At 33.4% G+C, this 24,567-nt stretch overlaps 1 protein-coding gene across 2 annotated transcripts; it reads left to right on the top strand.

Moving 5' to 3' along the window:
* Positions 1 to 806: 806 nt before the first annotated feature.
* On the top strand, positions 807 to 22,995 carry MS3_00006758 (uncharacterized protein). Of its 2 annotated transcripts, none has more exons than XM_051214988.1 (6): positions 807 to 862; positions 3,403 to 3,621; positions 3,670 to 3,993; positions 12,127 to 12,345; positions 16,486 to 16,923; positions 18,921 to 22,995. In XM_051214988.1, exons 1-6 carry the CDS (start codon positions 854 to 856, stop codon positions 19,158 to 19,160), a joined length of 1,449 nt encoding a protein of 482 aa, XP_051068174.1. In that variant the 5' UTR covers positions 807 to 853; the 3' UTR covers positions 19,161 to 22,995. The 2 variants fall into 2 exon arrangements, with proteins under 2 accessions (XP_051068174.1, XP_051068175.1); XM_051214989.1 differs by having other exon boundaries at positions 12,130 to 12,345; positions 18,921 to 19,498.
* Positions 22,996 to 24,567: the final 1,572 nt, after the last annotated feature.

Below are 24,567 nucleotides of genomic sequence, written 5' to 3'. Positions count from 1 at the left end.
CAGCGGACACGTCGTTACGGATGCTTGAGGTCATTGGCCAACGAACCTTTGGCATAGGCCTGTTTAGACAGATCTCTTTGTCTGAAATACCACAACAGGTGCAGGTAGTGCTTGCCTCAACATCAAAACAACTCTGTAGACGAACTGGCTGCATCTACTGGCTGAATTCTAGAGATCATAAGAACTTTCAGCACCGAGGTCTGTTCAGTCAAATAATGTTTAGATGCTGATGACGTTTGTTAGATGTTTCAAAGCCTTGTCACTAATTTTGTAATCACTGGTCCAACATACTCAAGTTTTCAACATCGTTATTGAGGCATGGACTGGATACTTTGCTGCAGATTTGTTTTGGTGGTCTCACATAGTTGGTGAGTAAAGTACGATGCACAATATCGTCAAAGCATTAGAAGTCTCTTTAAAAGTGCCATAAAACACGAAATTTTTTAACTGTTACTAAGCTTCTGTGGTCGGTTGTTTTCAGGTTTTGGAATACAGTTACTCCAACTCATTTTTGTTTTTGCAAATATGGATGTGTTTTTCCATTATGTGTGTGTTGGTGGTTACTACCGTGACTGATATGCACTAGTAAACTCTTTCTGGAACAGTGCCTTAACACTAAGAGATGGTCGCAAAATAATCAAACGGTTAACTTCAGCATGTTTCGAACACATTGATTATAAGTGGTCTTAGATATCCTTAAACCAAAGTATTTAAGGATTCTTCACCTTTTGTAGTCTTTTTAATAAATTTATATTAACTGAACCAGGGTACATTGTGTTAATGCGTGGAATTTATTCAACAGGTGAAGTAAAAGTATGAGTGCTACGACACGGGAAAGCGCGCTTTCAAAGAAATGCGGACGGTATGCTCCTTTCTTATGCCTTTGTAGGATTTACTTTACTTTATACTGTTTGTACTAATTTCTAGTTCTAATGATTTAATGGTCTCTAAAGTCTGGATCCTCGTTGCGCTGGTTGTATCTGGTGGGGTTTTAGCACAGATAATTTAAGATTTAGGTGAAATTATAAATGAGTTCACTTATACTATTCTAATCCTCTGATGCTCCCATTATCATTCTTGATGTGAACAAAGCTGGTTTCACTCAGGGTTTGTAGTTTGTCACTATGGTTTATATTTAGCATGGTGCTTATCGATTGTTAGTACCCTCAGGCTGGAGAGGTTTGAGCCAAATTGCAAATGCTTGTTCCCCAGTCCCTCAGTATCGTATAACGTTAGTGCACATGTATATAATTCGGAGATATATATGTGTACATACATGTTTCAGTCACGGTTTAATGGCCATAGTAGCTCCAGCGATCGCCGGATATATATTTGTTTGAGTCATTTTATTAAGCTTACCACCATGACAATACACTCTACCTTCGTTTCTTGGACAAAGGATAAACCTGGAATCCTAGATGACCTGAAGACGTGTTGGCAGTAATCTTACTGGCCCCGTGTCTTTCTATATTCGAACAAGCATACCGTAACCTTCTGACGGTCTCTACTCTGTCATCAATTGTTCTAATATTATTTTGTTTAAAAAATACCTAAATAATGTGTTTCAAATTAAAAAATCTACCAGAACTCAACACTGACCTCTTTCTGTGTATACTACGATTTCAGTCAGGTCACTGAGTTGGTTTTCTTCGTACTGTACTGTTGTGTTGACTAAGTACTTTGTGTCCACTTGTTGAATCCGAATGGCCAATATTGTTATCACAGGCCAGTTTCCAAGTTTTTTTTTTGAGTATGTACTAAACCTAAGCGAGTACGTTTACATCGTACTCTACACACTTACTTTATCAATGCACAAAATCGATTTAATATGCCTCAGGTTTCTTGTTGTTCTGATATTCCTGATTTAAAGTGGCTTGAGTATATATGTCACTGGGTGTAGTAGCAAGTCACACTAATCAGAAGCCACTAGTAGTTACAGCTCTGATGAATTGCAATTCGTAGACGATAAAATCTGCTACAGAAGATGCGAAGTCGGTTGGTGACCCTCATAACTTAAATATTTATCGAATATAACATAGGGTGCCTTCAGTAAATATTTCCGCCGTATTACTTGCAAGTTCAACCGTGTCAGTCTGGCGATTACTCATCCAAGCGTAAATATTTACGTAATTTCTACACTGTACGCTTGTTTTACCTTATCATCTGTTTGTGAACTATCATTATTATAAAACCTGTGTTTATGGATTTACTGCTTCTCAGACTTATTATAACCAAAGTTACTGGTTGTTCATTTCGCCTCAAACCCTAACTTGATTTGCTGGAGTTTTCATTGCTTACCCTAATGTACTTCTAACATGTGTTCCTAGTTATACAACTTTGTTTATTGTTTTTGTCTATTATCTCTTATTTTTGCGTAAATTTTGTGAAAAAGACATCTATTTACAGGCTGAATTTCACTACTCTCCGTCATGTCAATAAAGATCTGCGCTTACCATGTGCACTCAGTCATAAAATTGAGTAGACTTCTAAAATACCATGTTTATTTTGGATCTTTTTGTAGAAAAGTTAGGCGTTATATTAGCAAACTTGACCAAATTTTGATTGTAAAAAGTCTTGGATGTTTTGAAAGGTTTAAAATTGTAGATCAATATGTTGTATTGTTTTTGACTCATCTACCAAATTACTGGTATAAGCAACTTTTGTGCAAAAACGAACCTCACACATGGTTTATTTTCTGGAAGTGAGTGAATAACACTGGTGCTTTTGATCGCTTCAGCTCATATTTAGCGGCATCCATTTTAATTTCATTTTAAGCACTTAACGACTCATCATATTTGTTATTGAGGAGTAAGGACTTCGTACACTTAGAATCACTGTATCCATTTGTGCATCGGTCTCATAGTCCCATATCTCTAAGATGTATAAAACGGGCTAAGGAAGTGTCCTCGATCCGGAAGTTACCTTGGGTGATTTTTATGGTCTCTCATTACGACCCAGCTGAACAGGAACGTAATTATATCCGAACCAAACAAGGCTGAATGTCAGTAGGAATTATAAGACGAACGTTAGTATAACTATAATTTTACACAAGAGGATTCTAGAGTCTTCTCCAAGTATCCGTTTGGACTGACTGATTAAGAAATGGCCAATCAACATACCCAAACACAATCCTGCACGGAATATTCTTTAGTCTAATCCGTATCACGTTAACGGTAATATTGATCGTTAGTAGTATACTGTCACCATGGATTTTGACGAAACAAAACTGTACTGCAGAATCATTTTTCTGATGCTTTACTTGTGGAAGTATTGTTATGAACCATAACCTGTCTATTTCTTTGTTTGGCTGGGACGTTCTCGTTTTACTCCCCTTTAAAAGGCGTACTCAGATACAGTTTTCGCGTTTTCTGATTCTACACATTTGCTTTTGACCTTTGATAGTCCGCTCCAGTAGGTGGAACTTCGGTTCTACTAACTAACGAGGAGAATTCCGTATTATATTCATTGTTTGGAACTGGTTGCGATTCATTAGCTTCCGCTGTGGTACGCTATTTCAAAGGTGAAAATGAATCGAATTGGGTGCTTAAAGGTTGTGGCGTTGTATGTTGTATCAAGGACAAAAATTATAAGGATTATTTCATCAGAATATACGATGTGATTGTAAGTCAACTCTCATTTCTTCGTTTCCAATACAAACTATATTTATAGAGGAGAATTCCTCTCTTAGAGCAAAGATTATTTTTGGAAATGGATTATACTGAGGAACTAAAATGCTTTCACGTATTGCAGTCAGATGATGGGCCAGTTGGACTTGCTTTCGCATCTCTTGAGGAGGCTAAACATTTTGCACATACAGTAAATGGTCGTTTAAGATCTATGCGTGCAGCTGCTATTGAGAAGCCTTCATCGAATCTACATACTGTTGGTTCTCAACCAATCGTGCAAGCTGGCATCTATAGTTTAAATCCGACAAAATTGTCTGATCAAGGAGTTACGTCTATAAGGGGCAAAACAAAATCTAAAGGAAAAAAGGTATGCTGTTTATGTGTATAGTTGGTCTACATGTGTTTGTTACCAAATTTTAGACTTTTCGGATTAGTTGTTTGCTAGCATTTGTCATTTAACTCGTTCTGTATTCAATTTAGGGGTAGGTTCTACAAATTTATGACGAAGTAGTTTTTATTTGACTTAGGGTCAATACACTTTTGGTGCATTTTTAAATGTAAATTGAATTTTTGACTTCATTTTACTATCCGATCATGATCATTATTATTATTTCTATCAGTAAACTACTTATCATTAACCTAACATAATCTAACTACTATTTGAACTTGGGTTAATTTAATTTGTTTATTTGTTCTCTGAAGAAGTGGCTTACACTGAGTCACAAAACGTCAAAAAATTTAGTCTTTCCGCCGACTGGGATATTTCATATGTATTATTTTTATGTTTATGTTCTCTTTTAATCTTGTTCGATGCCGAACCACACTGAATTGGTTACTAGTAGTAATGACAGCAATATTAATTAGGGGTTTTTATAGTTGATTAATTAACTCTCTTGTCTCCCTGAATATTTTAACGGTTTGTTTGTGATGAATCAGTCTAATTAACTTGAATATCATCTATATTTTCAGGAAAAGCTTTATTGATCATTGTAACTCGTATTTACATTATCTTACTCAGATGTGTTTTCACTTTTGATATTTGCGTTGTACTCTGCCAATAAATTTTAGATACTAACCAACCTATTTTCTCTTGAAAGTAACTCGGTGAGTTCACATCTTGTATGATTCAACATTCATTGTATGCCCCTGTTTATTATCCTGTATGTCTATGGCTTGTTTTTTGTTTCCATGCTGCTGACTAACTCCTAATATTATTCTTAAATAGCTTTTGAATATTAAAATACATTCAGGTGAAGATAACGATTATGTCAAATATTCAATACTTTTGTCAGCAATTAATTTGTGTTAGTACTTAATTGATGAATGACTTTCGTTATAACATGTTTTATTTTCAGCCTCCTATCTTCATAGCTAGGAAATTTCGTAATTGTCGTTGAAATTTTTTGTGTGAATTTTACTTCATTCACTTACTTATAGTGTATACTCAGTTGAGTAGTCACCTGCTGTAGCTAATTTAACCATAAAGATAGTATTCATACGCATTTATTAAAGTTGCTATTGAGCATTAACAGAGGCAACTTGAAACTTTTTTTACTTGGTTCTTTATTTTCAACATTAGCAGTAGTACCAGGGTAGGTTAAGAACAAATTATTTTTGAACACATAAAGGGGGTTTCAGTTTCCGTATAGTCATGGCTTCAATAAACTTCAGTATACGTCCTTGAAGGCTTTTGTACAACACTACAAACGCCGACTTGATATCAACCTTATAACCTGTTTCAACCAAATGTCTCGGGGCCTTAAAGGGCTACCCATAACTACGCCATCGATTTGTCGAAAGTACTCATCCCCAAAAGTGAATTTTACATTGTCAGTACACAATAATAATAAATCTTTAAGACTTTTAACAGGAAATGACAATGCAAGGTTATTCAGTGAGATATAGTCACATAAAATATCAATAGTTTTTATATTCATGTCCTTTAAGTACTTAATTAATCCAAATGAGTCAATCAAGAAATACTTACAAAATTGATTTTGGATAGGGTTTAATACTTTTGTAAGCCATTTTGCAAGGTTGTGTGTAGGTGACCGACACTGATAGAATTGGTCGTAAGGGGGTATTAGGATTATGAATTTTTGGTAATCCATATAAATTAGGATACACCGAACTCATAGGTTCCAACAAATTAAACTCATCCTTGTTAATAGCATTCATGTTTAACAATTTCATTAGATTCGAGTTTACTTTCCTAATTTACGTGATCCATCGGAGTCAACATCGGCCATAAAATTGCTTTTATGACTGAGAATGGATTCCATTTTATTTTTGTAATCGGACTTATAATAACAACACCAGCTTCTTTATCGGGCTTAACTATAATAATATCGGCATTATTTCGCAATTCTTTTAATGATTTTAAGTGCTGAAAAGTTAATACACTTCTCTGCTTTGGTCCAGAAGAATGAAACTGATTTGCTATACCCACTAGTTTAGCTTCAAACCAAGTTTGCTTCTCCAAGAATGAAGGGACTAAAGTACTCAATTGATCACAGAGGTTTTCGAATTGGGCATTGATTGTCAATTCAGAGATTTGTGTTGTAGGGACAGAAAAATTAAAACCAAGAGAAAGTGTATCCTTTTTATGAACGGACAATACAATGAAGGGTGTATTGTTCGAAATGTATTGCGAAAATATATCACAATTCTGATAACCTTCGTCTTCACATTGCATTATCGAAATTGAGGAATGGTCAAACTTATCTTAATAGTCGATAAATTCAACTTAAGCGTAAAATAAAGGGAATTTAGTAATGTAATAATCCAGATATTTAATAATTATACAATAAAAAATGTATTATCAATCCATAAAACAGTTCCAAAGTCATTAATTTGTCGATATTCTCTTCGATATATCAGAGAAATCTAACGTCCCCTGAGCACGCAATCAACACAGATGGTTTTCTCGTAGGAACTCTATCAATCTTTACTTCAAAGGTCTTATCCTCTTGGCAGTCAGTCAACATCGGTATATAAATTCTCACTGTAACGGGTGATCGAATTGTGTTCACATCCAGTCTGTTTATGTAGTATTCTGTAGTCTTTATTTACCAATGGTTTATCAACTCCGCTAGATTGACTTCGAGTACGCGAACTCGCTTTATCAGTTAAGTGTCCGCTGTTTGCTTTTAACTTTAGTCTTGAAACCATCCCTAAATGGATTCAGTTAATATATTATCCCTCGAAAAGATTATGAGCACTTAGTCGTATTTTGGTGTATACTGCACTGACCGAGGTTCGAATCTTAGCAGCGACAGAGTGTAGTGTATACTGCTTATGCTAACAGGTATAAGTAGTTTGTAGCAGCAGTCGGGAGTGGAATGCCTGCCAGCAGGATATTGGATTGAAAAGAACATGAAGGGAACCAAAGAACAACTGGGATAATAACAGAATTGGGAGAATCGAAATTCGTACCAAGATAGATATTTAATAGTATTTTATGGGTTGTTTACAATATCACAATTATTACCATCTCATTGTTGATTATCATTACCAGCGGAGTAATTCTCGTTTTGCTAATTTTTTTTTACACTTGTTACTATCTTAGTACATGAGATACTTAGTCATTTGTAAAAATAAACCCAACTTGAAATTGAATTTTGTGTGGAGATTTTGACTTAACGTTGATGTACAGATTTTTGAATTATATTTATTCATCCAAGTACCAGATATATTATCGAATTTTACAAAATAATACTAAATATAACTTAGCTTCAATCGACTATTCAATGGTTGCAAGTCAGTTATCTTAATGCATCGATTCACATTTGTCAAAAACGTTTTATCATGAATCTGTATTATTTTAAACTATTATAAATTAAATCGGAATTTTAATTGAATTTCTATGAATAGAAGTTATTTTTGTGATGATTGGTAATTAAAAAAGATATTTAAAGTGTGGTGTATGTTACTTATGCTGATAGACATAAGTAGTATGTAACACCAGTCAAAAGTGAAAGGCTTGGGAGCAGAAGGTTGGGAAGATCGAATAGAAGAGAAAGGGGACGGAGAGTAATTGGTATGAAAATGAAGGAACAAGAAAGTCTGATATAATTAATGGACATTTTGCAAATGAAGGATTGAACGTGTGGTTTTCACATTTTACCAAATAACTCTGTAATTTTGTGTTAAAATACACTTGGTTGTCCCCACCTATGTTTTTGTTCATGACAAAAGGACTGTTTCTATAATTAGTTTTTTTTTAATGAAACACTATAATATAAGAATGACTAGTGTATTTTATCAACTTTAATAATTATGCAATCTATGTATTTCTTAGTTTTATTAATTTATTGGCAATTATATGCAACCACACTTATTTGTTTTGTGAAATGTACTAACGTATTAAGCTTAATTAAGTTTAATAATATTGCAACTATTTTTTTAAAGAGAAAAATACTAAATTATCCAAGTCCTATTGTAGTGAACAAAAACTTAGGTACGATAAACCAATTTATTGTTTTATACAAAATCAAACACTGCCTTTGCAAAATATGAAAAACCATAAATCAAATGCATCATTCGCATATCTTCCTTAAGTTATCCTTTACATGTTACATCCTTCTTCAAATCCTGTTGTTATTCCGATTGCTCTCTGTTTTCCTCCCTCTTTTCTTAATCTCAATCTTTTACTGGTAAGCGTTTCACTTCCAATTCCTGCTACATACTACTTATGTCTGTTCGCACTACACTACTGTTTTACATCTAGTTATTAAACTTATACAGTCTGATCTAATCCATAATCGCCGTCAATGTAAAATACTTTTAGAATATTTTTAACATCTTTAATTTTATTACCATCCAAGTTGTTAACTTGGTTTATTGGACCATCTTTTGGACGTAAGTGCAATCGAATATTTTTTAAGCCTACATTGTCGCCAAGTTTGTGTTAAAAAGAAACATTTGTATTTCCCAGATATGTTTGATAGATAGTCACATATAAGATAGTTACTAATCAGTCCCATCAATGTGTACAATCAGATAACAGTTGTCTGCTTCGTATGTGTTCAGATACTGTAGTTCATCAAATCTTTATACCATATATTACTGATCATTAGTTAATTAGGCTTATCAACTCTATACTTCCTGTTATCATTAAATTAAATCTGTCCTCAATTGTGCAACTTACATAGTTTAGTCGCGTGTATCAAATTTTCAACTTCACGTTTCAGAGTGAGCTCTATTGGAATATTAGTTAAATTTAGATTATCATCGACAAATTCATTGAGTCATTTGTTAGTTATGGCTTCCTTTTGAGATTCTGATGTACTTTGTTGAATCAATCTCACACTTAACTGAATATAGTTCATATAGATCACCAAATCTCAGCAATCAATCTATGGTTAGTTTTATCTTTCTTAATGGCTTTAAAATAATCAAATATCCTAATATACTTTCAAAAGGTAACGTGAGTTTTCATTAGTTGCTGTAGTTCTTTTCCATTTTGAAATCTATAGGTAATTCTCTTATTTACTTTCAGTTTTTAAGTCAAATTTCTGTGTAGGATTTATTGAAGCATTCATTTCTAAAATAGCTCCAACCTGTCAATCTGTGTTGACAATTATTCATACATGAAAAATGTCAGTCTGAAATTGTGTGCAAATGTTTTCCGTATTCATTTATCTTTCGTTAGATGGTTGTTTTATTTCCGATACTGTCGAACTACTGAATAGTGGTGTCTGTATTCAAGTTGATTAGGACCGTATTTCTTTTTTAGATGTAAGTTAGAAATATTACCTAATTGTTTAAATGAAAGTAGGGTCAGTTGAGCCACAATTCAGTAATATAAAGTCTATTTTAATCAGTGAACCACAGTTAATCAGGTTCAACTATTAGTTGGATCTGTATAGTACTGCGTATAAAAGTGTATTTGATTTAGCAACACATAATTCCTAGAATAAACACAATCATTTCAAGTCGAATATGCCGTAGCAGTTCACTTTCACAATATTCTGACCTTACAACTTTTAACTCTTAGTTTTTGCTAGGCAAAGCAAAGCTGAAAACTTGTAAAAATTAGTATATTAGTTATAAAACTTATTTTTTTCTATCACATCATAGATCATATGTAATAGTGAAAAATCCAATGCATATAAATTTTTCTAATTTAGTTACAAGTGGAATTGAATTTTGCTTAAATTGATAATTATGTATGAATAGTATCAAATGCCTTGGTACGGTCGAGGGTGGGGAGAGTTCTCTCTCCATCTCGAAATACTCTCACATGGTCGCGCGTATACAACCACTATCAGGGAAGTTCTACTCACTGCGTTCTCGTTGCGGGGGTGTTGTTTACGAAATTGAGAGCATGAAAAGCGAATGTCCGGCGTCCTAACCGGGTTGATGGGTACGAGGGATCCACCTAGTGGAGTTGGAAAACCCTGTTTCCCAACCAAAGATGCACATGGGCTCCAGGATCCTATGGAAACAAATGGCGTATAAATCTATTGTTGGTTACCGGTTAATACGGGACTGCATCTTATTACGTTGTTCCTCTGCCTTGTGGATTAGACTTCTAGGTCAAAGACTACAAGTGTGGCCCTCTAAGAAAACCATCTGCTTCGGTTTGGGCGACTAGGTAGTATCTCATCCTTCACACAAATAGAATGAAGCTTGGTTCATACGCATTTTGGTACCCCTCTGTACTAATATTCATGTGCTTAAATATAAGTAAATATAGGACATTGAGATTTTGAAGTTCTAATTCACCAGACTAATTCACTCACATTGATGTATTTTTGTCTTTTTTCATTATAAATTTTGTTCTATATAGAGACATATTCTCATTTATGATTTCGTTCAGCTTGAATGTCTTCAATCTATGCATAGGTTTGAGTAGATTTGCTTAAAATTAAAATTCTGACATTCGTTGTAAATCAGTTAAACAATAACCTATAACATGATATTACACTAATAATTGACTACTTGCTTGCTTCTTAAATTTACTGAGTCATCGCATTCCTAGAGTTATTATTTGAATAATTTTATTGCTTGGGGTATAACTTGGTTTTTGTGAAAAGAACATTTCTATGAGTAAAAAAGAATATATACTTTATTTATATAATACAAGCAGTTCTTTGCATATATACGTTTGTGTATGTAAGAAAAGTCACATTCTTAAGAGGAATGTCATTCGAAATTTTGATAAGTAATTATTGTTCTCTAGTGAATCACTTATAGCATAGAACAATTAAATTAATAGCGATAATAAGCAAAAATTCAATCATCTGACATAAGTAGTATAAAACAGCTTGGTACTCTTTACAAGAAATTAGTTATTCGCTAAAATCAGTATTTCAATGCTTAATTTGACATTAATCAATCATCAATTAGTTCTGTTGGCATAAAAAAGTGTATATGAAAGGACAAAATCAGGTAATTGATTGAAACAGTAAATTTTGATAATTGTTTAAAGTCATTCAACAGCTTATAACATCGTTATACTGTCTTAAATGGAACTGGGTTAGAAATGGGGTGCATGACGATCCAATTAAATTATGGTGCGATTTCATAGTTATTAACAGTTTATCAAATATATATGATACAACGAAGAAACTAGCAGGCAGATATGGTAAACTAGAGAGACCAGTAAAGGAAAAAGAAGGAAAGTCAATCACGGAGATTCAAGAACAGAAGAACAGATGGGTAGAACATTTTGAGGAAATCTTGAATTGACCAGCTCCATTGAATCCACCGGACATCAAAGCAACACACAGAGACCTTCCTATGGATGCCACTCCAATAAAGATCGAAGAAATCGGGATGTCCATCAGACGAGTCAAGAGTGGGGAAGCAGCAGGACTTAACAATATACCAGCTGAAGCATTGAAGTCAGACATTGAAGTAACTGCAAACACGCTTCACACTCTATTCAAGAAGATTTGGAGGAAGAACAAGTGCCGATGGACTGGAAAGAAGGACACCTCATCAAGATACCAAAGAAAGGAGGTCCGAGCAAATGTCAGAACTACAGAAGCATCACACTACTGTCAACACCTGTCAGTACCAGGAAAAGTTTTCAACAGAGTGTTGCTGAACCGGATGAAAGACGCAGTAGACGCCCAATTTCGAGACCAACGAGCTGGATTCCGCAAGGATAGGTCGTGTACAGACTAAATTGCGACACTACGCATCATCGTCGAACAATAAATTGGATGCAACGCGTCACTATATGTTGTATTTATCTGTTAAAACTCAAGCTCTGGATGTATTGTTTTAAACACCAAAAAATTTTACCATTACTCTGTTTTCAATTCATCCCAGTAAATCAAAACTAAACGCTCCACCTTACTGACTTATTAGTCAATAGGGTATGTGAAATGATTGACCATTATTTGTTATTTATTCGTTTGCTTATAATTTCTTTAAAACTATTTGAAGAATATTCAATGTACAATTGTTTATTTTTGCTTGATTAGTAATTGTTATTATTATTATTATTATAGTTCTCATTCATGTACATGTATATATTTTTATATAGCAGAAGCTTACATCAAAAGATATCAGTAATCCTTCAAATTTTCGTCATATTGAACATGTTGGTTATGACAGAGAAGCCAAGACATTTGATATATCTTCACAAGAAAGCGCAATCATGCGCAACATACTGCGTGCTATTGGACGTGAAGATGCTATGAATATACCAAGCGAACGAACGTTTGTTTACAATTTCGCCCGTGAACATGGTGGTTTGGAAGAGGTAAATGATGATGATATATATTGATAGTGTTTTGTATACATCATTTCTGAGATTTATCGATTCAGGTTAAAAGTACCGTGTTTTTATAGGATCATATATATGTCGGGTTAATGGTCTAGAAGTTTATCAAGAAAGAATTCTTTCGAAAATATTAGATATATGTATGAGATCTGTTCCACTGCAGGATGATTCAATTTTCTATTATTCTCGTTACCTGAGAATTTTCGAAAATTTGTTATCTCTACATCCTGAAAAAAAACTTTATAAAACCTATTTGTTACTGCATAGAATATTACAGTAGTGATCAACGTCTTTACATATTGATTTACAGTGAACACTAATTCATGTAAGTGTTATGTTCATGTGACTTTGCCAACTTGTTCAAATCAAATTTTATAGTTAAATGACTGATTTTTTATTTTGTCTTATAGTCGACAAGATTAAAATCACTGAGATGTGTTAAATCACAGAAAAAAAGTGTAAATGAATCACATTATTGTAACTAAAATCTTATTCTTATTTTGCAAAATGACTGTACTTTACTGAATTTATGTAATAATAGATAATTAGAATCTGGCGATCAATTACATTTTCATGCACTCAGCTTTGTGCTACACGTTCTGTGTAAGTGTAAACGTTCGTAGTGTTATATGGCTGTTTAATCCAAATTAGCTGAAGCAGATTTCAAATTTATAACTCAATGGTAGAAAATCGAATAAATGTTTTGACAATTAAACGAATCATTAACTAAGTCCTCAACTGCAACTATTTAGCTTTACAAAATTTAATCAATAGGAAACGGCTGGAGCCATATATATGTGTGTTTACATCATGGTATGAATCCATGTCTATCTGTGATGATTAGTTCTAAAAATATGAACATTTTATTGGTTATTATCGTTCTCATATCATGTACGTGTTCATTTTTTTTATGTACGATTAGTAGCACCCCTATCTACAGTGCTAGCTAGATTTAAGTTTATTTCTTTTAAAATCAATGCACTTTAATTCTACAGGGATAACTATGAAAATACTAAATACTTAAACACTTACGTAGTGTAGACCGTATCAAATTATTTATTGATCAGACTGGTTGATCTTTTTAACTTGATTTTCAACTATTAAGTTCGAGGTTCTAATCGCATCGTACCTACCGTTTTGACAGCTGAGTATTATCAGTAACCCTCACATAAAATGTACGGATAAAAGCTGCGTACATACATTTGTATGTGAGCTACCGATTGTCGAATAAAAAATAGAAACATCTATATACAATTCACCGTGTTATATTTTCAATTTTAGATAAGTAGGTACTAGAATAATCGGCAAACTAAACTGAGGATCTATTATAATTACTAATAACCTCGTGTGCGACTCTTTTCATCTTAGTCTAATAATAATACTAACATTCAGAACGTAGTTTACTCGACATGATTTAATATTGCTTTTATCCCTACTTCATACACAGGTCTAAATTGCATTTGTTTGAATTGTTGTATATTGTTATTATGTGAATCTGCTTCACTTGATAAAACTCCATATGTAAAATTCAGTGTACCTACTTATAAATTCCCCTACAAAATGGTTCGTATCAACAGCGCTAACATGTTAATGAGTTAAGACAATGCAATAAATCAGAAGATAATTGATCATGTGGTAACATGGATTGATGTGCATTTGTGGCAGTTTTTACGTCATCGAACTGATTGATTAATAAAAAGTCAAGAAATTTTAGTAAGAAACCTATGGGTTATACATCTACATAAATAAACTATTTTAATGTATTTTAGATACCTTATTCTAGTAAATTCCGCCAGCCTTTTATATTCATTTTATCATATTCACTATGTATATTGTGAACCTATTCAGTTTCGTCCAAGTTTCTACGTCGTTCTTTGTTTATCTATTTATTATACATATTATTACTAGATGATTAACATAACTTAGTTACTGATTTATCGAAAAAACGTGTACATTTATGTAAATTTTCATAAACTGCATATTTGACCAGGACACTTTGAGTGTATATATTTCATTTTACTGAGATTAAACTGGTTGTATTAACCGCTATTCTCTTACCTCTTCCATCTTAATGATTCCATATACCTATATTTTTTGATATTATGATAACATTTATTCAAAACACCAAACAAACTGTGTAATTGAAAAAAAATTTACTGTCCATAACAATTATCACTAATTTTCTATTTGTTTGACTGGCCATTGCGAGACGACTAAACATACAGTATACAGAAAACGTTAAGTGTGAGTGAGCATATGAATCATTTAATTGTGTTAATAATGTTAATAGTCTGTAACATTGAGCGAATACATTACTGACTCTATTGAAGAGCGTCGTTTCCATGATTTAAGGTAACTGATGATCAAAATAAAGTATTCGCTTCGCACAGTGTATTGAATTTAATCATATAATCTACAAGTGTTTTTTTTTGCACTTAAGTTATGGTTATTTATAAATTCCTCTAAAATATTATGAGGAACCGTTACATGAACATACATTACATGATTGTTTATGTGATCGGTTTCGCTAGACTAGAGTTAACATCAAAAAATTGCCATGTTTAAACTCAGTAACTCCAACTATAAATTTACTTATCATGAAATCCAAATAGTACCGATATCATGCTAGATACGTCTTTGTTATAAATTTTTAAACGTTTTTTCATTGATTATCTCCAGCTTTTGTGTTAGTCTCTTACCGTGATCTACTTTCAAGTGATTAAGTAAATACCATTAATAACTGGAAAGTTAATTTAAGTTTATCTGAATAAATATTGTTTATCAAAATCCAGTATCACAACAATGAAAACTATGAAGAAGTCAGTGTTTTATCTGAACTTATATCAATGAATAGTCTAAACTACGGAATAAAAATTGTCTCATCCATTATAGGTTATTGTTATGACCTATGTTCGCTGTTTAATAACGCGTAACAAATCACCAATCAGAACCCCGATTTCTATGACCTAGCATCTCGGATTTATTGTGTCCAACTAGGACTAGTAACCTTGATTCAACTTCTGTGTCCTTGTTGATCCACAGTCCTGTAGCTTCCCTCTCTACACTGCCCTTCAGTTCAGATGCCGGTAATCAGCCTTCACTAACATTAAATTTAAAACCACATTGCACTATGAAGTGAAAAATAACAATTATTCATGAACAATCCAAAACTGGCTGTGGGAAGTGGAGACTGTAAATAACATACTGACTACATATTAAAATGGGTAGTTGTTTAACAGTAGTTAATACATTAATCCGGTTGCTTAATAAATATCCCATAAATTCATAATAATAATTCGAAAAACCCACTTCCAACTTTTATAATATCCGTTCTGTTATAACGGTTATCCTAACTCTGGATTACAGTAAAGAAGTTATCATTCACGGTGACTTCACATTCAAGAAGATAATTAAATTCAAGTAAACCAATTGCCGAAAACTACGCTTAATGACTAATTGCAGCAGATTTCTGAGGATATCTATGGATTGCGGACATTTATTTGGGACTGGAATAACGATGTCATCGCCCTCAAATCCTTAGACAGTTTTACAGCATTTAGTCAAGCAAAATAGTCTGAAGGTAATACACCACCTACGAATTTAAGAGATATACAACTCTTATATCAGTTGGTTTAAAATAACTAGAAAAATGATTTATAGCTCAATATATTGCAACAAATTAAATATTATTATTGTTCAAGTAAATTGTCTTCTGATGATGCAGATATAGCTTAACTTAAGCTTTGAACTTATTTACGGAGCTAACATTCTACCTATATTGCATTCAGTTTGGCTCATCTTTGTCTGTGTTAGTTAGTTGCGTTGGGATGTAACTTAAGTAAATTTCATATATCTTTGTTCTATTTTATTTGTCCAACAACTTAGCTAGGTGCTACTTAGTCGTATACTTTCGTATCTGTGATAAATGATGACTATAGTTGTGCACAATTTATTGTGATTGTTGCTAAATCCATTAATATCCTGTCTATCAGTAATATGGTCTGAAAACATTCCATAATAATTTTTGTATGCATTTCATAGCACCCTTTTCAGTCACTAGGAATATATACTTGTTTTAACTTATGCCTAATTTATCATACATATTTCTTTTATTTTTAGATACAACGACAACTGACCGGTTCTCAGAGTGATAGACGTAACATGCCAGCTACTAATGTTCCCCCCCCTAGACCACCACCACCTCCACCACCCTCCGCACCCCGTCGACAAAATCTTGGTTCTGTTACACCTTCCCAGTCGGTTACAATACAACACCCACCCCCACCACCCGTTCCACAAGTAGCTCCTAAGCCAGTCGCACCACCACCACCTATTCTGCCTGCACCCCCTCTTTATGAAATCCCTGCTCCACCGCCACCACCTCCCCCACCCATATTCCCGAGTCCCGTAGCTGCTCCTCCACCACCTCCTCCAGCATGTCCCACCACTGGGGCTGAGAAAGAATGCACATCAAATGCTCCTGCAAAGTCTACGACAGGTCTTACTGTTGATCTTCAATCACAGATTATGTCCTTTCAAAAAAGCAACCTACGTAAGGTGAGTTTCTGTATATCGTCACTTCTCTTGTTATCGATTCACTCTTTTCTTTTTTTACTTATTCACTTACCATTTCAATTTTATTATGTTAATGAATATTTTTTAAAGTTATAAGAATCTTGGGTTCCAGTTCTTTTCTTTAACGAATAAGAGTTAGTTGTCAACCAGCTTTCACTTGCATTTAATGACATTCTAAGTGGTCTGTAAAAGTACTTTGATAAGCTACAGAAATGAGTTCTCCACTACCTTTAACATCCTGAGGTCTACCGTGGCTTAGCAACTGTCCGGTTCTCATACAGAAGTACACTAGGACTACACGAGTATCATCATTCGCCGAGGTTGTATCCAACACTTCCTCACCGGCTGTTATGTCCTGGGATGATATACAAATTCCATTCTAATCTTATGCACTCAATACTTTCCATTAGAGACATGTTTATTGTTGCCGCTGCTATTCTACTTTATATCAGATACGCTTCATGGAATGCAAATTTCTATCTTGGCAATTCCAGAAATACATTTTAAAAATGTCATAACCTTCAATCTTGAGCACAAAATCTGTTCATTAACAGTTTTTGGATTAGTTGCTAAAACTTTAAAGTGAGCTATTTCAGTGCATTAGTTCTCATGAATGTTTGTTCTTCTTGTCATCTAGATGTTGTAATAAAATTAAATACATTATCATATGAATCTTGAAGCTATTCTTTTTATATTATCAAACTTGGAATTTACAAATTCAATCCACTTGTAATTCAGTTTTTATTTTATCTTAAATCTTTATAACTATATAAATGATGGGTAAATGTAACTATGAAGTATAGGTTTCCTAGTTACTTTAGTTGTTTAGTTGACATCTGTTAGGACTGAAAAGATAGCCTCTGTCAAATTAGTAAAATAATAATGTATTCAACTATACTGAATTTACAGAATTCATCTTTTATATTCATGAAATGAATACTGAAAGGACTACTGCACAGTAGTATTCTCATATTTCCGATATTTCACTTTTAGTGAACACGAAACCAACTTCCCAGTTTGTTCACTCTTTAAGATTCCATCGTCGTAAATTCAAAAGTACACAAGGTCACATTTATTATTTTATCTTTACGATAGTTTTCTGGGAAATTACAGCTGTAATTACTCTTTGGCGTCAATATTCTTTGCCGAATCAATAGAGTTAGTCGGTCATATGCAACGTAGAACCCGATAACTTCACATATAGCAGCTTTATGTGGCCCTTGAGTTAAATAGCGTCCGTAACAGAGTAGTATATTTGTTTCTTACTTCTTTAAAAATAAGATTTCATTGATATTTGTAGATATTAGCTTATTAAACAGTAAGTACAAGTGATAAGGATATGTATTTTAATGTCTGGAAGCTGTTTGTGATTGAATTCCCAGCTCCAGACATGATTGAAAGAAATATTGCTGCTTAGGGGTGTGTTTTGTCCCACATTGTGACCGTGGTCACACATCTACCTATTGACGTAGTTTTCACAGTGTACATGCTTGATGCTGTTTCTACATTTAATGTACACCTTTTACTATCCCCATTTTATATTAGTTGAAAGAAGACATATTTCCATTTTTCCTAGATTATAAGATGTGTAAACTAAGTAAATAGTGTGTAAAAATTATTGACTATGAACTAATTTATTCTTGGACATAGTTGCGTTATCATCCGTTCATTACATTATTACAGTGTAGGATTTTATTTCTATTACAGTGCTTCAAATAAATATATTCATTGATTACAGTCATTAAACAACTTGAATTCTGCATAATAAAATGAAGTAAAAGCGGTGAACTTTGATTTTGTTTCGCTGAATTTCTAATCCATTCATTAAAATTATCCTTCATGAAAACTGTATTAGGGAATATTTATCAATAGATTGACTTATGGTCTTTCTTTATTGTTTTGCTTTTGTTCCATGATAGATGTTTAGTATAACCAGATGATTTCTTCCTTATTTGTATTTGTTCTTTTTTATACTATAGATTACACCTGGTGAAGGTGTGTCTAGGCCACCTGTGAAACCTAGTAATAGCAATAGTGGAAGTAGTAGTACTGGCGCAAATCCAACTGCCAGTGGAGGAGGATTCGATTTATTACAATCACTTGCTCAAGCAATGGAAATGCGACGTAACCGAATGTGTAGTAATGATAGTGGAGAAGAATCTGATGCCAATTCTGTACCAGGTGATATTGGCTCAGATGGCTCAGACTGGGAGACATGAATCAATAAAAAGAGAAAAAATAAGCTAACATCCGATTAATTTGTTATTAATTTGTTTACCATATGCTTTCATTAATATTGATCTTTTCCTAATGAAATTCAATAACTTTTTTTTGTGTATTGTTTTACTCACTTTTTTTTCTGGTAATCAAATTATTATTTCTACTTCTATAGAGTCATACACAGATGGAATTTTCTTTGCACTGTTTTTTTATTCATTGAGCTTGGTCAAAGTGCCTTAATTTTTTTCTCTGTCCTAAAAATTACACACATGTTTAGCACGTTTTTAATAAGTAAAAAGCACTGTGCATATCTTTTCATAAATCATTTCGGAACAAATCACTGTTATTTTTCTATGTCTTATCTTTTATCACAACTGTGTGGCTGTTATTTAGTATGGGGTTCGTATTGACATTTATTATTAACATTAATGGTAGTATTATCATTGTTAAGCGATGTTATGGTAGTATAGTAAACTGATACAGTTTAACCCAATTATGGATAATAATATTAGATTCTTTTTTGACCAAAAAGACTGACATTCCTCTGTCATCATCATCATTTGTATAGTAATAGTAATAATGCTAGTAATATGAATTACTATAATATACCTATTGTCACTATTATAAGTAGTGATAGAATTTCAATTACATAATTGTTGACAAAGATTCACTAACACTACTACACAATACACCTTTATATTAACAATACTTTGTACTATAGAATAGATGGAATGTGGCTAGCAGTGGTTTGAAGAACGCGTGTTTTAAAAATGTCAACAACAAGATGGTCTAATCGATTTCAAATTGAATTAAATACTTTGTACTGTTTGAATAAAAGGAAGAGGAAATTAAGAAAAGACTGGAAGTGGATAGGATATAAATTACGGCAATCATCAAAATGTATCGTGAGGCAAACCCTAACTTGGAATCCTGAAGGGAAGCGGATAAGAGGAAGGCTGATGAACACACTGCGTCAAGAATTGGAAGCAGATATGAAAAGAATGAATAGCAATTGGAGAGGATTGCCCAGGACAAAGTTGGATGGAGAATGCTTGTAGATGGCCTATGCTCTACTATTAAGGGGTAACAAGCGTAACTAAGTATGGTTTTCACCGCACTTTGTAATCAACTGGAGAGGACATTTATAAATCGTAGAGCATTGAACCAAATACAAAAATTAAACTAAAATATTTGCTTTGAAATGTATTATCAGCCTATCGCGTATTAAACGAACTAATGAAGTTTTGCTCATTGGATAAATTGTATTGTAGTCACTGTTAAATTTGAAAGTGTGTCATTCACTTATGAATTATAGGTGTCTAATTCTGAAAAATTTTGAATTGGAGTACATCCTAGTTTCCAATAGTTTTCATGTCTCATGTTAGCTAGTGATGAAAAAGGCTTCCAATAACCTGAAGTCATTGATATAAACCATGTACAGTCTTGTATTTATATCCATTGAATCATTTTTGTAACTAGTTCCTTTCATCTAGACTGTATTCATCATCAGTCTGTACATCCTATACAACAATGTGACTGGTATTTCAGCTGAAGAAGCTTATCAAATTTAACAAATTAATTTCTAATACGTTCGACGAAAAAAGTATCAATAACCGAAGAGCACTGAGCAACTGACTCCTAGCTTGCTACTTCCCACTAGTACTCACTAAATTACGTAAATCAAACCTCGGTATTTTGTGGATCATGATACCCTCAGATCATTAAGTTGGAAATTTATAATGTACATTTCCAACTTCAGTCAATCCACGATACAGTATGCCTGTCACCTGATGCTGTCCGTAATAATTATTCCTCCCTCCATTCGGTTGGACACTGTCGGTTACTGGTCACCCTCGAAAATTGGGAAATTTTATCTCGAAATTCATTGACAGATATACGACTATTATTTGGGTATTTGATCTTAAGGAGGATAAACTAATAACATTCGCTTCTACTTAAGTATATCTAGTAACTGGGAAGAACAACGTTTTTCATGACGTAAATGGAAAATACAATGAAAGCATTTATTTGTCAAATTTACTACGATTTCTTCTACTCACTGACTGCAATTTCTGGTTTTTAACGACCAGTGTGAATGCGGATAGAACAAAATAGTTCCCATTCTTAGTTCTTCCGCGACTAAATTGTTTATCAGAGCGCAGAATGTACAGCTAAACATCCTACCGTCTTATCAATGTTCGTAGCTTTAATTAGTTTTTTTATTACCACCCAACCTCAAACAGTACTTATTTCAAATAAATTCATCATACGGTTCTAATCATGATTTGAAATAAATTATGATACATCGACAGGGAGTAAGTTGGAAGTAAGCTAGAGGGGGTTAAATTAAAACAGCATCAGCATATGAAGTCGTTGGGTGTTGATCTGGGTCATATTGATGGGTACAGACTACCTGGTTATAGTCTTCGCGATGATATTGCCCGCGAATGTATTTACTGTTTATCCTTAGATTTTGAGTTCCACTAATCCTTCATTCATTCCTTTTCATTTCGTCTTTACGAAATATATTCTCAACTTTTAATTTTCTCACTGTCTTTACTGCTATGAGTATTTCGCTCCTTTAGCATTCACCTCATCATACCAGTGTGATATGGCAACTTGGACCAATGCTCATTTGTGCCAGGATTTACGCTGACTGGGAAATCTTCGTACTTTCTGATCTAGAATCCAAAGGTCACATCTTTAGCACAGTTATTAATTTTCAAATGTGAGAAGATAATGGTGTACATCGCTACAATAAAAATGATTTCAAGACAATAAAATCGTTCGGTATATAGAAAATCGTGGTTAATATTTGTGCTTCTCGTCGCATCCATCTTGTGTTGAAGAGATGTGAATTTGTCGTTTTTATTCATTCACTGTAAAAGATATCACAATTTTACGAAAACATATGATTGGTAAACGATGATAAACTGCACTCATTCTTTTTATTCACTTAAATTACGGTTGTATTGGTTCAAGATTCGATGTCCGAATTCAATATGGTAAGTAAAATGATATCAGGCAAACATTAATTATCTTTTTGAGCGAAAAATCAAATAGTGTTTAACATAAATCTGAATCATGTTGTATATAAGATGGTGTTCATGGACTATTTTACAGAAATACATTATCTAGAACGGGTGAGTACATAGGTGGTACATCAGTTGAGCATTTAAGTTATTTATCGAGTTACTTTGGCCATGATGAACCACTAGCTGATAAAATCATAAGAACACAAATTATGAGGATCAAAATAATCTTTAAGGCATAATGACGACTGACATAGCCACTGAGTAACTTATGTAGACTAGTTGTTATCTATTCAAGAGTTTTGTTAACCTAATCTAAATTACGTGATGGATCCATTGCGCTTCATTTGAAAGACTAGCTCAGTTAAAAGTATATCGTTAGTAGTCTCGGGATAGCCAGAATTAACGTTGAGCGAACTTACTCATTTGGTGTCTATCGGTCTGAATCTATCTACCGTTTGGTAGTAGCGTTCAAGGTATTACGAATTAATGACTGAATAATGCAGGTGACTAAATTCTAAATAAAAATAACTATAGTACACATATACGTAAATCTTTAGCCCAATTACTTTCTGCCTAGTTATTATGTATCAACAAATATTCTGTTACTTACTACGTTGATTTTCTGTTATTACGGTTGTCTGACTTATAAAAATTTTAATCAGTATACCGCTTTATGATGTTTTAGTATGGTATGCTGACATGACAGTAAGATATTGGGTCTTACATTGAAGGATACCTTTTTTAATTATGTACAGTTAATTAAATATTCATATTTTACTATTCAAATATGTATTTAGTTGTTCGAACAATAAGTTGAGTTAGCCAAATATTCATTCTCTTAATTAAAGACATGAACAGATCAATGTTACACCACTAATAAATTCACATGACGGCCGTTTCTTCCTAAAATGCGACTCCTCAGAAGTGTAAACCCACGATTCCGCACGCGGCAGTCGGACCCAGGACATTCGGTCTCGTGTGGAAATCCTTAACCTCCTGACTATTGAGCCAACATCCACCGGTGTTAATGTCTAACTTCAATCAATTAGTTTATATATTTGAATTGACATAATGAATTACTTTCTTTGTTATGCTATCTTTAAAAATTAGAACAATTGTGTGTTCAGATGGTATAAAATAAAATAATCCCAATTATTTTGTCAAAAAATTTATTAAGAGCATCTTCTAAAGGGTTGTTTACTAAATTGAGAGGACGAAAAGCGAACGTCGGGCGCTTTAACCGGATCCCAAACGAATGGTGCACATGGGGTCCAGTATCCTGCGGGAACAAATGGTGTGTGAACCAATCGTTGGTCACCGGCTACCATGGGACTGCATCTCCTTACGATGCTCCACTGCCGTGTGGATCAGACCTTCAGGTCGAAAGCTCGGGCAGTGGCCCCCCTAAGAAAACCACCTGCTTCGGTTTAGGCACCCGGGCAATATCGCAGCCCGCACACATATAGGATGAGATTTGCGTGGCGCATATGTATTTGGTGCCTCCTTGTACCAATATCTATGTGCTAGAATAAATAAATGAATCTAAAACGTAATAACATAAAAATTTTGCGTGATAAAATTTTTGTTCATGATAAGATGTTGACAGATATTGTGACGCAAATTAGAGTTACTCTGTATGAATTAATTTTTCATTACAATATGCGGTAATACACCATATAAAATGTAATTCCCCCTTGAAAGTACACAGACTATAAATACATGGAATATATCATATCGGTTAGTCAATGAGTTATTTCATAATAATGGAAGTACAGGTTGATTAAGATGAATTCAATCCGAATATAAACCGTTCGAGATCAAATTAGAATTTATACTATTAATTAATAATAGCAAACAAACGTTTAGAACCAAAGGATTTCATGCACATTAGTTCTTGTCTTTTGTAATGTAGCTAACTACCATTATTCTTGTCAAATCATATGACTAGTCTACTGTACAAATTTCGATTATATTAAAGCCAAATTAGTGTGTTATTCGTATTAAATGTGTTATAGCTAATCTACTTTCAGCAGTTTGAAGGATATAGGAAAATGTACTTCAGAATTACTTGGCATTCTTTTAATATCATATTTTAATATTCATTTATAATTTTCTTTAAATGCCCTAACTACTGAGTGAGTACATCTGTCTTATAAATATTTATATATGTAAACCTTGCATATAAGTGATGACCTAAAAACGTATTGTATAATACACACTAACAGAAGACCAACCTGATAATCACTGTTAATTCTATTTAATTCAAACCATACGTCAACTTTTTCATGTAACATTAATTATAAACTGACCCTATTTTTTGTTGTTCCATAACAGGTATCGATTAAAAATTTTTATCAAAGAAATATATATG

This window comes from Schistosoma haematobium, chromosome 2 (assembly GCF_000699445.3).
Source record: "Schistosoma haematobium chromosome 2, whole genome shotgun sequence".
NCBI classification, from domain to species: Eukaryota; Metazoa; Platyhelminthes; class Trematoda; order Strigeidida; family Schistosomatidae; genus Schistosoma; species Schistosoma haematobium.
Note: the sequence above shows the minus strand (reverse complement) of the source record. Positions and strands in the feature narration are given on the sequence as shown.

Excerpts from the sequence above, each read along its gene's own strand:
- MS3_00006758 (XM_051214988.1), top strand. Across the intron at positions 3,994-12,126 it reads CAAAATCTAAAGGAAAAAAG|CAGAAGCTTACATCAAAAGA; the intron begins GTATGCTGTTTA and ends ATTTTTATATAG. Across the intron at positions 12,346-16,485 it reads AACATGGTGGTTTGGAAGAG|ATACAACGACAACTGACCGG; the intron begins GTAAATGATGAT and ends TTTTATTTTTAG.